Raw genomic sequence first — 15097 nt, forward strand, 5'->3', positions numbered from 1 at the left:
TGTCGCCGTCTAGCGGCGAATTGTGTGAAGCGCACCCATAGGTCACATTTTGCTTGCATCACTAATTTGAGGGGGAAAAAAAGTAAAGGTGAAAAATTAACACAAGTTTACACAAAGAAGAGCACAAAAATTTTTGCAAATGTTAAAATCCTTCCAATTTATGATATGAAACAACAATAAGTATATGAAGATTTTTAAGATATAAAAAAACCTTTTTACATACAATACTATACAAACTAAGCGCAGCGTATATCTGGATTATTTTACAAATTTTATGGCTAAAGTTTTGAGTAAATTGGAAGTGTTTCTACTAAAAGAAAAACTAAACTATTGTTTAAACAAAACAATCCAACTCCAAAATGTTTTATATCGCATTCCTCCAAATCTAGTCATTTGTTTATTTCCTAGAAATGAAAAAAATCTAATCTTTTTGCTTATTTTATATCTAAAAATTGTCCTTTTCATAAAAGCTTTTGAAAAATTAACATACATTATTGAGATTTATAAAATGGAATTATTCATGGAGTTTTCTTAGTACTATACAAGAATAGAAAAGCTCCCAACTTTTGGAGATATGTTTTTTTACATGAGAGGGCAGCTGAGATCACGAGTACATTTATTTTATTTCGTGCTCTAATAAATAGGACCAGATAAAACCTAATTTCGTGGTGTACTGACCAGGATTTGAACCCAGAACACCAGAAATGTGAGGCTGATGCACTAACTACTGAGCTAGTTCTCCTTTGTAACATAGGATCTTACAGCACATGGTATTCCCAGTCTGTCTCTCACCCAAATACTAACCACACCTGACCCTGCTTAACAACCAAGATCATGTTTTCAGGGTAGTGCACCATAAGCCCAACTAGGACACAAGATCTGATATTTTGAGTAACACCTATAATTTTAGCAAAAGGAAATGTTTACCTGTTTAGTGCACATTTTTCATTGAGTTTGGCCCGCAAACACAAGGTGTTCCAAAATGTTTGACCCCATTTCGTAGGCCAATCATTTTGAGACAGCAGAAACAGTGGAACAAGTTCATGAAGCCTACCTGCGTAGTCCTTCTTTGCAAAACTTGTAAAGTAGGTACGCTGCACTGTCTTGGGTGACTGAGTCCGAGCAAACTCTAACACACAAAATGCCTTTTCTTTTGAAGTGAATGGCATTTCTTAACCTGAAAAGAGAAATGTGAAACGTTACACACAAAAACTTGAAACGTTTCTACACACACTGTGAAAATATGAGGTCATTCAAAAAAAAAAAAAGTCAAAAAAATGGGGTCAAACATATTGGAACATCCTGTTTACTGCATTTTGTTTCAGCAGTTTGACAGCCTTAGATTTGCAAAATTGCAACACTGAAATGGTCGAAATTAAGGAAGAAAGTGTATTGTGACTTTTGGAAACCCTCAATATACAGTATACTTTAGTTCATTTTAAAACACTTAAGAGCTGCATTGAGATAGTAAAGCATTATCATTAAATATAAAAGGCTCATGAAAATTTTGACGACATGCTTTTGCATTGGGCAAATATGTGATAAGACATTGTTTGAGCTGGAATTGTTGAATATGAAGTTGGGTGAGGTATTTTCCAGCAGAAAAATGAATTTGAATGGAAAATGCATTTAAATTTGATATGTATTCTGGCAACATTCAAATTTTGTGCAGAAAAGATAGTGATTATTCCCCTATTTATTAGAGCACGATATAAAATAAATGTGCTTGTGATCTCAGCTGCCCTTTCATTTCAAAAAACATATCTCCAAGAGCTTTTATATTCTTGAATAGTACTACGAAAACTCCATGAATACTTCCATTTTATAAATCTCAATAATGTATGTTAATTTTTCAAAAGCTTTCATGAGAAGGACAATTTGGAGATATAAAATAAGCAAACAGATTAGATTTTTTTCATTTCTAGGAAATAAATAAATGACTAGATTTGGAGGAATTGCGATATAAAACATTTTGGAGTTGAATTGTTTTGTTTAAAAAGTAGTTTAGTTTTTCTTTTATTATAATAAACACTTCCAAATTACTCAAAACTTTAGCCATAAAATTTGTAAAATAATCCAGATACACACTGTGCTTAGTTTGTATAGTATTGTATGTAATAAGGATTTTTTTTTATATCTGTTAAAAATCTTCATATACGTATTGTTTCATATCATAAATTGGAATGATTTTAACATTTGCAAAAATTGTTGTGCTTTTCTTTCTGTAAACTTGTGTGTTAATTTCTCACCTTTACTTAAACTTTTTTCCCCTCAAATTAGTGATGCAAGCAAAATGTGACCTATGGGTGCGCTTCACAAAATTCGCCGCTAGACGGCGACAAAGCCCACATCACCACAACCAGTTCACATTTCTATCTTATTTTAAAAATAGTTTTTGCCCAATTTCTTCTTTTTTTTAAAAGAAAAAGCCAAAAGTTACCGCTCCTAAAAACAGCAGATAATATCGCTGTTCTCGTATTATATGTCCACAATATTAAAGTAGTAAATTATTCAAAACATGACTTTAGTTATTTAAAAAAAATGCATGGAATAATTAAAAATCAAGATCCCACCTTATGGAAATGGCATCATCGTAGTCGATTAAGTTATTACCGGTAGCGGGGTCCAAAGGTCGTCCAGTGATTTGTGTCCCGAAACAGACAACAGCAGAACATTCCTTCATGTCGAGCCCACCATGGAAGTCTATTTCTTCAGACACTGGTACATGAGGGCCCGCGGGTTAAGCATGTAGCGCTCCGAGCCGAGCAGTTTGGTGAGGTACTGAGGCACGGGAGGCCGGGGGGCCACGTAGGACACGGTGGGGCTGACCGCCATGACCTCGGCGATCTTCTGCTTCATGCCGCTGATTTCTTTGTCCTGCCTCAGAAGCTTATCTGACAAACAAGATGGGAAAGCACCATCAATATGCATCATATAATGTCATTGAGGTCAGTTATTCGAAAACTGATTTAAAAGGCTCCCTCTTGTGGGAAAAAAATGAATTGCTCCAATAAATACCAACAATAATTTAATTTTAACTCGACGGTGATGGAAAATATAGAATTTTCATTCAGTGGTCGGTTTCCTTGGCAATGTTGAGATGGGAAATTATTTTTTTATGTCGGATTTCTATAAGTTATTGAGTCTTAGGCAATCTCTTGACCAATTGCTGAAAAAATAGGCTTCCTCAGCTCAAGATTCACATGAACACAGTGAATACAGTATTATTATGAAATGAAATTGAACACATTAAAATGAAAATCATAGCTCTGTTAAGTGAAAGGACACTTTTACAGGTTAAATATAAAACTATTTAAGTTCAATATTACTTTATTTAGATATGATACATACTGTTTTTTTCCCAAAATATATTGATTCCCATTTAATAAATAGTTTAATAAACTAAAACATGCTTTTTCATATATACGTATTGTTGCTTCTGTCATGAATTCAATGATTTTAAAGTGTGCAAAAATGGTTGAATGCATTAATATTTTCATGTTTAAGAGCAATGGTAATGTGGAAAAACTGCAGTTAAGAGGGAACATTTGATTGATTGGCAACTAATAAACACATTAATGAACAGCTATTTCAATAACCAATTCATCATATAGATAAGAGAGCGCTGATTTAACATTAATATTTTCCCAAATATTTTTTTTCACTGTTAAGTTTCCTTAAGCATGAACTCATTTATTACACTTGTAGTAACCGCAAGATATTTAATTGAATAGTTATTTTACTGCTACAATTATATTTACCTTTACAATACTTTGAAAAACTCCCATGTCGCTAATAAAGAAAGAAAATAAATGAAGTCATTACAATTTCCTCCACTTTACTGTCCTGGATTTGTTTTTTTTAACCTCTTAAGGCTTATTTAAATCTTGCTATCGAGTTCAAATTTGTCTCAGCCCAAATCAGCTTGATAAAGGTTCCTGCTTTGCAGCCACCCTAATGAGGATTTACGCCATGCATGGATATGTGCAGAAAAAAAGCAAAAATGTTGCACCTTGAGCGATCTCCAGCTGTCTTCGGGCGTCACCTAGCGCTGAGAAGAGGTCGAGCTTGATGCGTGTCTCGGCGCTCAGGTTGTACTCCAGATGCTGAGCCTTGTCCTGAAGGACCGACAGAGTGGACAGTAACATTTCCGTGTCCTTTTCCACTCCGCGGTACTTTCCTAGACCCTGAAAAGGGGAAAAAAAACAAATTAGAATACATTATCTTTTTTTTTTTTAAAAGAGCGCACTGATATAGGCAGCATTAGGATGATATTATTGATCTTATTTAAATATCTAGGTATACAATTTCCTTAATAATCCTTCTTTGCAAATGTTCCTGCTCTATTATGTGACCTAACAAAATGATGTTGTTCGAACCTTTGAGCACAGAGCTTGACTTACCGTGCCAGTGGTAAGAAAAAAATGCCTTTCTCGACTGTTTTAGTAGAACATATAAGAATATACCAATAACTACCTCTACTTCACTTTGTAGATCGAGAACATGGCTTTCTTTCACTTGATTCTGCAGCTGTAGATGTTTGTAGTCCGCTTCAAGATCTTTAACCCGTTTCCTTAGCATTTGGCTTTCGCTGTTTTCTTGCCTGCTGTGAGACAGAAAAACATTGCGCATGATATTTAGTGGTCCATCTCACCTTAGTTGTACAGCCAGTTACGTCTTGATTTAAGAATCCCCTTTGTTTCGTGGCCAGGGTTATAATTCAAATCACAGTATTTTAAATAATCATATTTCCACAGTACAAGGCAGACCAGAAATCTCATGGTGCGCCTTACAATCCGATGCAGTACATGAAATAATCATGGTAAGACATTCCCTTTACCACACTTCCATCTAGTGGATGCTAAACGCAAACCCCCAACTACGACTAGTACTAACTACTACGTCTACCGTGTCCTATATATGAAAACTGGGTTAAAATCGGACATTTAACGAAGGTCCGGTTTATATTCAATGCGTCTTATAGTGCAGAAAACACGATAACACAATTCGTTGTAATGTTAAATAGTAAGTGGGGGTACCACAATAGTACATTGAGTGTGTTTATTATACAAGGTAGAGGGCAGTAGATGCGTCCTGTACCTGGCACTGATGGTCCTCGCCACGCTGGCCGCCTCATCGGGTCTGTGAGCTTGGAGCTCCACCACCTGCCTTTCCAGCGAGAGCCTCGCCTCAGTCTCTGCTCGCGTCTTCTTCTCCAACATGGCGCTGGTCTGCTTGTCCCGCTGTTTGGTTTTGCTCAAGCACATGATCCTATGAGGAGAAAAAAAGGAGGTCATACTAGGGAATATTTGAGAGAATGAACCACTGGCATTATTCATTCCTTCATCTTCTGAACCGCTTATCTTCATAAGGGTTGCGGGGGGTGCTGGAGAGGATGGGATAGGTCACAGCTGACTTCGGGCCTGAATTGGCGGCCAGCCAATGGCAAGGCACGAGAAGACAGACATTCATTCACGCTCACACGCATACCTAGGAGCAATTTAGAGTGTTCAACTAGGCTACCATGCACGTTTTTGCAATGTGGGAGGGAACCAGGGTACCTGGAGAAAACCCACGCAAGCCGGGAAGACCATGCAAATTCCACACAGGAGGACCAACCTGAGATCAAAGTCAGGACCCCTAGAACTGTGTAACCACTCATCTGCCAGGGCACCCACAAAGTAGTGTGAATTAATAAGTTCCAATTGTTTGTAATAAAATGTCATTGTTGCAAGGGTTTTAAAGTAGGTGCTGAAATTGAAGTGGAATAATATGCAGATATCTACATTTCCAGACAAGATAGAAAAAAATGACTGCAGATTATGGTTCACCACACCTAAAGCATTGGGAACTTATTGTTTTTCTGCTGTGTAGCATTTTAACAGATTTTCCCGAAGAGTATGAAGCATGATTAGTATCTTTCTACTTTGAATGGGAAGACATAAATGACTCCAAAAAATAACAATAAAAAATTCATGCGTTTCGTGCTGGCATAGATTAAGCTGGCACGAGTCTCATTTATAAATGAGCATTGTAAGTCTGCATGAGATATTCATTGGCTGGCAAACGGTGAGCATCAGCGCTGTAGAAAATGCCATTGATTTGGCAGCCCACTCACTTGCCCTGCAGCAGCATGTTGGAGTGTCGCAGAAGGGCCACTTCGGGCCTTATGCTCCTCTCGCTGTTGGTCAGGTTGCAGATGTGACTCCTCAGCTCCTGCTCGCTGTGTCGGCTCACCTGCAGATCACCTCTCAGCTTCCGCAGCTCCTGCTCCAGCCTGGCCGCGGAAACAAGAGCAGGGCCAGAAAAGGGAGAATATCAGACCACCAGAATTCTATAAATATAAGTATGGAGAATTCAATACTATCTATATTAGGGGTGTTCGGTTGAGGGCTGCGCGATAAGGACCAAAAGTCAATGTAAGAAAGAAGAGGAAATGTGAAGACAGCCAAATATGACATGTCACGAGTGATTATATTGGAACAGTGACAAAATAATATGTTTTTTTGCCTGATTCTTGAAAAAAAAGCTGTTGTTCAAATAATATTTTTTTTATAACTATCCAACGACACAAGTACCTGGTTTGAAATTAAAGCTTCATAGTAGTTTACGAAAGCACCATTACCATGTTTTTAAAGTGACAATCAATTAATTCAAAATGCAAAACATTGAAAATAATGTCATCTTTTGGGATATGCCGTTTTGGTAGAATAAAGTTGTTTTTTCATGTAAAAGGTCTGAATTTTTTCAGCTGAAAAACTGTCAAAATCCTCAAAATTGTTTTATATTTTTCTTGCTTTAGCTGAAATGTTACTGATCATGTTTAATGAATTAAAAAAAACAATCAGAGGCCTTTGAACTGAATCAAGATCAAATTAATTATAGTCATAAAGTAAAGCAAGTATGTATATGTGAAGACCAAGGGTTTTGAATTTGAATAATCATTGCATTTATACATATATATATATATTTTTTTTTACCTGTTGAGCTGATCAGCGTGCTGATTCTGAGCCACTGTCAAACTTTTGTCCGCACCGTCCCGGTTCGGGCTGACTGTTTTTCCGCTGGATCGTTGTTTCTTCTCCGTCCTGCTCGCAGGGGGCGAAGGTGTGGCGCCGTTCGTGACCCGGACTCTGGGTGAGGAGTTCTTCACTACACGTGCGGCCTTGCTGGCCTGCTCTTCTTGAGGTAGTTTTTCGGAGGTCGTGGAGGATTCCGGCTCCGTAGAGCAGTTGTGGATGGACACTCTGGAGTCACTTGAGCTGCCTTTGGACAACAATGGCTTACGGCTCGGTTCGGTCGAGCGGACTTCTTGCGTCGCCTTCTCGGGCGCTCGCTCCTCGCTACGGATCTGGAGGCAGTCTACGGGGTGGGACTCGTCTTGGGGGAGTACGGTGCCGTTTTGACACTGGTACTGAGTCAAGTCAGTCTTTGACTTCCATTTGGAGGCTGGAAAAATCAGAGCAATTTGTCACGTGCCACAAGTATTAAGTTGAAACTCATCTTTTTGATGTCCCATAGGTGATTTTTTAGAATTTTAGGGGGGCTGAAAACCTCACATGATATTGTCGAGTTAACATCCTAATCAACCAATTTGTTCTTAGTCATGCCATTTGCAAACTATTGTCTATTTTCCCTGTCAGATGCATTCAAATGATGTCCACCGACTAATATCCGATATGACTTACGGCCATTGTCAGGCGCCATCTTGGGGTAAAGTGACAAACCCGGTGGAAGCGAATGTTGCAGCAGGTGCATGTGGAAGTCATTGTCACTCTGTACAGCTTTCTGGATGCGCAGCTTGAAGATGTTGGTAAAGTAGCAGGTGGCGTCAAAGCCCAGATATACCACCGGGTATCCGATGCTGAATCGAGGAAGCACAGTGAGACAAATGCAACACAGTTTATTCAATTTGGTGGGAATTAAACCTACCAGTGAGCTGCAAAAAGATGAGAAAGGTTGGCATGGGAGCTCTTGAGGTCTTTGAGACGAAGTGAAGCCTCTGTGTACACAAGAAGAATCCACAGGGAAACCGTGGAGATACAGATACCCTTCTCTGAGAAGAAGAGACAAAAAAAGGAATATTATATCAAAGATTTTTCACACGCTTGTCCATCACACAAGATTTTGGACAAAGTCAACATGCCTACCTGTGTGCCAAATGTAATTGAATACCACATAGGTGCTGGCCACAAAGAAAAGCCAGTGCAAAGGAACAAAAATCAAACAAAAGATGTCCAGTGTGAAGGCAGCACACACAAAAACCACACAAATGACCTGCAAACACACAAAGTTGTTCTTAGGATGCCATTGTTATCATCAATTATAATGCACAAAACATGCATACTAGACACAGGATGCATTTTCACAATAAAATAAACCTAAAATACAAACAAATTTTGCATTTTATAAAAAGTGTGCACCAAATAATATGTCAAAATTGAGGGGAGCTCACCAGCCCATGGCAATGGAACGTTGTGTAGACACTCCCAAAAAAGAGCCAGCATGGCCACAGGTATTCCAGTCGAAATTCCAGAAGAAAATCTGCCAGGAGCACCAACATCCACATGGCCATACACTTCAGGAATGTGTATGCACTGCACAAAATGATCCAAATGAATACATCAATATGTAAAAGAACAAACAACCGTCTAATTCTATACTCGAGTTGTTTCAATTCTGCTCCATGCCTATACAGGGCGGACAATAAAGCGCAGAAAAGTGTTGAACTCCATCTGAAACACGTCAACATCCTTTTAATTACAGCCAATTCATGGACAATAAGTGTCTTCATTTTTTTAACGAGACCACCACAAGGCCCACAAGAAGAGTCGTGGTTTGCTTCCTTTGTTCTGCTCATCCATAGGCTGCTGTTGCCACATCGGCCCTTCTTTGTTTGGTAACCATGGCAATATTTCATCTGGAGGAGAGCGAGACAGCGAGGGAGGGGGGGTTGGCGGTCTTAACAGCATCCTCCGACACATACTTTCAATCCCAATTCTTCTCGAATGCGACCGCTTCATTTTTCTTGTTTAAATTGGTCATTCATGTGAGAATCAATCGCAACAATTACACTGCCACGTTCAAAATACGATTTTTTTTGTAACTAATAGATTTTTAAAAAGTATTTTTTTTTCAAACTATAAAAAATAATGTGGAAAGAGTGGATAAAATATTGGAATTTACACTCCTATAGAGGACCTTAAATATAAAAAATAAATATTTCTGTTGATTCAGGCGAGAAATGTCGATGTATAGTATTTTTGTTCTTAATTACATATATATCCATAAATTATGGATACGTTATCACATTTTGAACATTATGATAATGTTTAAAATATGATAACATATGACTATTTTCCATTATATTGTATTTTTAAATTTAAAAACAAAATGAGTCAACATTTCCAGCAGGTTTCAAACAAAGAAGAAAATAATTAGCCCACTACAGCTTTGCATAACTGCAACATAAATGACACAGACACACACACACACACACACGGAAAAAGATGTGTTCAATTGCTAGTAAAAATTAAAATAGCAACAGAAGCAGGCCGATGGTAACTTATTGCATCTTTTTTTTGTCTTTAGTGTGTCCGCGTGTGGGGGGGAAATGATGTGAACACGCACACACACACACACGGACACAGACGCGCGCCCGCGCGCATAAAAACAACAACAAGGCAATGTGGAGGTGACGTGATGCAGACAGGTGAGTAGGGCTGGGTCTGGCATGCACACAAAGACGCGGACGGGCATCAGCACAACAAAAGCATGGCTGACTCTCTGTCTACCTTTCAGATAGCCTTTCGCTTATTTTCAATTTCTTCATCTTTCGGAGCCTGCTCGCGTCCACGTAACGTTTCTTCATGGTGTCTTCTTTTCTTCCTCTCCCCGCCGCCCCTTTGTCTTCCACCGCGACGGGCGACGAAGAAGAGGAGGAAGGCTCGTTTTCGGAGGAGATTTCACTTCAACCTGGTATGATGACGATGACGGCGAGGATGAGGATGCTGCTGGTGATGGGGGGTGCTGGTGGTCCTGATGTCTGGGAACGAAAATAGGGGTACCAGTCAGTGGCCGCGCGCATGCGCAGTGAGAAGCCAGCGCGCATTGTTTAAGTCAAGGACTAAAAAGCTCCTATTCGAAACACGACGGGTGTCAGATCTGTTTTATTTATTATTATTATAAAATTGGGGAAATAAAGTTAACTCTTAGAAACGTTTAATTCCATAAAGTGACCCTTCAGATTTTTTTTCACAAAAACAGCAATCACTACAGTGGACAGCAATTCAAGTTGTTGTTATTTTTCTTAATAGGGCAAGTCACTATTTTAATTGTCTTTAAAAATATATATAAACATTTTTTTTGTATTTTTTACTTATTGTTATTTTATGGCCTGATAAAAAAATAACTTTGATTTAATGCAATGTTACTGAAAATTACATGATTGAAATGACCCCCCCCTAGACAATTTGATCTGAAAAGACAGGCTGTGAATACTCATTTTTCAATTGGCTAGAATCTACCATGGTCAACATTACTCTTCAGCAACAACATTAGCATTGATTTGCAACTGTGATTTTAAATAGTGCAATACTAAAATAAAATCACTCCAAGGTCCTCAATGTTTTCCATTCCAAATAGATTCAGGTTTTCACCTTCCATGCATCATTATGGTGATGTGGGGAAGGATCGTTTCACAATCACACCAGGTACAATAACAACATTGCATTATTTCTACACCCCACAGGTGTGGCAAACTTTTGACATTTACAAATTGCAAAACATACTTGGCTGCAAGTACTGCTACATTTGCATATATAATCTGTTGCACAAATGCTGTATAGAATTATATTTTGAACACTGCAAATCCATATATGGTAACACTGGTAACTACAAACCATAAAATGACCTTGTATTCAATATGTGCAATATGAGAAACAATCTGAAGATACAAAAAGAACCCTGAACTATATGTAAGAATGACCGACAGTAATAAAGATATCGTTTTGCATAATTCAAATGTGACAATTATCTTTTTTTTAAGTGCATGAACTAGGCCCTGCCCATTAATAATGGCAATTCCCTATTTTTTGGAATGCTTAAAAAGCACTATTTAAATCTTAATTGTAGTTTTACTTCACAAAGATAGTTTTGTTTAACATGCATATGTATTTTTTACCATGTTTGTAGCTTTCCATGTTAGTTTCATATACTTTGAAGTACTAGCGAATAATTGACATTTTATTTTTAGATGAACACATTACCTAGAGTATCTTTTTATACTTTTATTACCATATCATAATGTATTGCATCCAAAGAGTGACACATTTCTAAGGATCCAAACTGGCAGCCTTCAAAAATCAGCTTTGTGGTAATTTGGATACTATATTGTACTGTTGCACTGTATTGTTTGGACAGTGTGAGTTACAATAGTGTGCAAGGCATTAAAAAATCTCTATAGTATATACGTGACACCAACATCGATTAATGGGGATGTCAAGGATGAGGAAAAGGAACCGAGGCTTCCCATCCCAGATGGAGTATATTGAGGACATCCTGCTTTGGGGAACAATGGATGAAGGAAGCCCTACCTGCAGCTTTTGGCTCATGCTCCAGGTGGTTTTCAGAGGGCAGGTGAAAATAAACCCATGGAATTCAAGGGGGTTAGGGTTTGGAAAAAGATTGCTGAATAAAACTTCATTTTGAGGGCACAACTTAGAATAAGGTGCCAATAGGCGATTCGGGACATGTGGTTGAGAACCAACCTAAATTTAATTGCCTTGTGATGTAACAGTGAGAGTTTTTACAGATCAGCATCTGCTAGAAGCATTATCAGAATTAGTTACTGATAAGCTATACAAACTAGCATATTGGGGAAAGTTCGAACTGAGGACAATGCTATTCGTGTTTTGCAAATATGGAAATACCCATTCCACTAATTAAGTATATAATTAGCCTGATTTCTTTTGAAGTGCCGCAACCATTAGTGGAAATAGAAATGAGATTCTAAATATGTGAGCTTACAATTCGGTTAGCCGGTCAACTGTCTAAAATTAAATCCGGGAAAGGCTGTGGCGGAAAATGAAAACAAAAATAGAAAAATAAAAAGTGTAATTCATAAATCACGTGCCAGGAAATAACAATAAAACCTTTAAAAAATAAATTAATCAGATCATTTTACAAAGAACACACAACAGGAACAACTGGAATGGCCATGTTCTTGAAGGTCATGTGTTAAAGATGACGTGGCAGCATGTTCCCAAGTGTATAAAAATCAAACGGTGGTGCCTAGTGGGTACCAGCCCAGGATTTCACCATGAAGCTATTCCTTCTGACTTTCCTGTGCACCTTGTGCCTCTGCGCTTCCCTTGAAGTGTCAACCAGCCCAGAGGATGACGTGGACCCCGAGGCTGTAAGTCCCTTAAAAGTTGGCATTGTCATTTTGTGTAATTTCATTCTAAAATATCTCTTTTCCCATTTCTGATCGACCAACCAGAAAAATGGTGAGTTGATGATGTGACGGCCCAGTAAGCTCATTTTCAGACATTTAGTAAGATTGTTTTCTTGTTGCTTGACTCTTAGTCAGCGTCTTGGCTACGTCTTCGGAACAGAATGAGATTGTGAATAAGCACAACAATCTAAGAAGAAACGTGCGGCCGAGCGCTAGGAACATGCTGAAAATGGTAAATGTCGCAGAGGCAAAGTCTTGACAAACTGTTATGTGAGTGAATGAAATCAAGTGGAATGATCTTACGTGTATGTGTTGTTCCTCCTCAGAATTGGAACAAAGAAGCTGCAGCCAATGCTCAAAGATGGGCCAACCGCTGCTCCATGAGCCACAGCCCCAGCAGCGATAGGGTCATCAGTAGTAAGTTGCTTCGGGACAGTGAATTTTCTAAAATGACAAAAATGAAAAGGCCAGAGTAAAAATTGGACAATCAGGAAACCATTTATAACTGAACTGGCATTTTTCCATCTTACAAAATGCTTGTATTTTCCACAAGAAGGCTGATTGGTTTATACTTTTTCCTAATCACATAGAATGTATTGAAATTGTGGTCCATAATGTCAGAATTGTTCCTTTAAGCAACCCTTACTTACCATATTTATTCGATTATAACCCACACACGTGTATGACGCGCACCCATAATTTGTGTCTAAAAATTGGCATACATTTTTTTTCACTTTTTCTCACCTCACACAAAGAATACTGATAACTGGCAAATGTTGAACACATGTCGCCATGACAAAACATTTCTTCACAACATATGGTATGGAATCCTGGTAAAACAAACTACCAGTATGAACACAATTCTCAAATGGAATTAACAATTTTAAATCCTTAAAGTCTAATTCATCATCATAATATTTAAAAATGTTCAAAGTTTGATTCATCATCATCATCAGACTCACCAAACAATAGATTCCATTCTTTTTGAGTTCTTTTTTGAAGTGTGAGCACTGTCCAATAGAACGGGCTCTCTCCTCTTTTTGCAGCTAGCGGCTGTGGAGAGAACTTGTACATGTCAAGCTTCAAAAACAGCTGGAGTAACGCCATCCAGGCGTGGTACGATGAGGTGAAGGACTGGCGCTACGGAGTAGGCTCTGTCAATGGAGGAGTTGTTGGACATTTCACACAGGTAAAGTATACTGTATCTATATAAGGAACAACAGGGAGGGACACTAGAACGTGCGGGTGTGTTTGAATGGCCAAAGTGCTGGTCAATTTTTAAGTATTGTTAAGTCCAAAGTCTAAATAGTAGAAGGCAGCATTCAGCCCGTAGTAGCACATTAGTAGATGTTTTGTTCATTTTTTATTTTTAAATGGAATAGTTGAATTTGTATTGAGAAATATTCAGTACATGTTGAATATTTTTACTAATGTACTGTACGTATGTGTATTTATACTAACATACATAGAAACAATTTGTCCTGCCTTTCGCCTGAGGTCAGCGGGGATAGGCACCTGCAACCCCCGCAACCTGTACGAGGATGCGCATTATGAACTAAATAAATAAATTGTCCCTTCCCAGGTTGTTTGGTACAGCTCCAACCAGATTGGCTGTGCTATGGCCTACTGTCCCAACTCTCGATTCAAGTACTTCTACGTCTGCCAATACTGCTCACCGTAAGTATACATGAAACATTTTCACTTTAGTTGCACAAATAGCAACTTCAGCTTATTCATTACATTTTGGGGGAGCCTGCCAGTGATTGAGAGGTTTATGTAAAACGTGATTTTGTGAAATACCCTTCAGTGGAAATTACCAGTACACTCACCCCTACAAGTCGGGACCTAGCTGTGGTGACTGCCCCAACGACTGTGAGAACAAACTGTGCAGTAAGTAGCATCATCATCTGCAATAATTGTCAATACAACCAGGATGTGAAAGATCACGGGCGCTGTGGAACATGATCCCATTTTACTAAATTTCTCTGAAAATGTCCAAGTGTATTTATGTGAGTACAAATAGTGTATCCATTTTGAGAAATATTGTCTTGTGTTGAGCCAACCAATGGAGGTTATCGAATGCCATAAAATAAACTTTTTGCCCTTCAGTGCTCTCTATTAACACTTTATGATATCTTCCCTCCATAGCTAACCCGTGTCCTTACACGGACCAGTACAGCAACTGTCCTGAACTGAAGGAGCAGTGGGGCTGCAACCACAGTAGTGTGGGCGCCTGGTGCCCAGCTTCCTGCAAGTGTGGCTCTCAGATTTCCTAAATACCAAAAATATGCAATGAATAAATGAAAATCTGACAACTTGCATGTCCCATCATTGTTCTTAATCCTTTGCTTCTTTTTATGACCATGTTCTGCTGGTCATTTTTTTTCCTCAAGCACTTCACTTTCATTAGTCAACATGAATCAACCTGAGTGTCTAAGACTTCCTATTGCATTCACTTCTTCTGTCTAAAATAAAACCCTTTTTAGCACATAACATGGATCTTTTCCTCAAACAAAAGTGAATCTGTATATTTATACACTTTTGTCAGTTCTGCTGAAAACAAAGAATATATGAGATGTTTTACTTCTATTACATCCCCATTGGGTCAGCGGAGTTAAAAAAAGAGAAGCCTACCTGAAATGG

General features: G+C 38.4%; 2 protein-coding genes across 3 annotated transcripts; one reads left to right on the top strand and one right to left on the bottom strand.

The window, feature by feature from the left end:
• Nucleotides 1-2537: 2537 nt before the first annotated feature.
• Nucleotides 2538-12899, bottom strand: LOC144064165 (macoilin-1). Of its 2 annotated transcripts, none has more exons than XM_077586429.1 (12): nt 12758-12899; nt 9795-10045; nt 8456-8597; nt 8151-8277; nt 7933-8056; nt 7689-7864; nt 6981-7449; nt 6119-6277; nt 5101-5271; nt 4477-4603; nt 4013-4187; nt 2538-2894 (listed from the first exon to the last, which is right to left on the bottom strand). In XM_077586429.1, exons 2-12 carry the CDS (start codon nt 9869-9871, stop codon nt 2704-2706), a joined length of 1938 nt encoding a protein of 645 aa, XP_077442555.1. In that variant the 5' UTR covers nt 9872-10045; nt 12758-12899; the 3' UTR covers nt 2538-2703. The 2 variants fall into 2 exon arrangements, with proteins under 2 accessions (XP_077442555.1, XP_077442554.1); XM_077586428.1 differs by having other exon boundaries at nt 4477-4606.
• LOC144064171 (cysteine-rich venom protein) lies at nt 12320-14763 on the top strand. Its single transcript, XM_077586435.1, has 7 exons — nt 12320-12419; nt 12586-12686; nt 12781-12871; nt 13501-13643; nt 14037-14131; nt 14262-14344; nt 14603-14763. The coding sequence occupies exons 1-7, from the start codon at nt 12320-12322 to the stop codon at nt 14728-14730; spliced, it is 741 nt and encodes a 246-aa protein (XP_077442561.1). The 3' UTR covers nt 14731-14763.
• The last annotated feature ends 334 nt before the right edge of the window (nt 14764-15097 follow it).

Source organism: Stigmatopora argus, chromosome 19, assembly GCF_051989625.1.
Source record: "Stigmatopora argus isolate UIUO_Sarg chromosome 19, RoL_Sarg_1.0, whole genome shotgun sequence".
NCBI classification, from domain to species: domain Eukaryota; kingdom Metazoa; phylum Chordata; class Actinopteri; order Syngnathiformes; family Syngnathidae; genus Stigmatopora; species Stigmatopora argus.

What these genes read in the sequence shown, in the direction of transcription:
- LOC144064165 (XM_077586428.1), bottom strand. Translation starts at nt 9,871, where the DNA reads ATGAAGAAACGTTACGTGGACGCGAGCAGGCTCCGAAAGATGAAGAAA. An exon ending in GATGGCGCCTGACAATGGCC is followed by an intron (nt 7,450 to 7,688) that starts GTAAGTCATATC and finishes TGATTTTTCCAG; the next exon opens with CCTCCAAATGGAAGTCAAAG. An exon ending in ATCTACAAAGTGAAGTAGAG is followed by an intron (nt 4,188 to 4,476) that starts GTAGTTATTGGT and finishes TCCCCTTTTCAG; the next exon opens with GGTCTAGGAAAGTACCGCGG.
- LOC144064171 (XM_077586435.1), top strand. Translation starts at nt 12,320, where the DNA reads ATGAAGCTATTCCTTCTGACTTTCCTGTGCACCTTGTGCCTCTGCGCT. An exon ending in CAGCGATAGGGTCATCAGTA is followed by an intron (nt 12,872 to 13,500) that starts GTAAGTTGCTTC and finishes CTCTTTTTGCAG; the next exon opens with CTAGCGGCTGTGGAGAGAAC. An exon ending in CTGTGAGAACAAACTGTGCA is followed by an intron (nt 14,345 to 14,602) that starts GTAAGTAGCATC and finishes TTCCCTCCATAG; the next exon opens with CTAACCCGTGTCCTTACACG.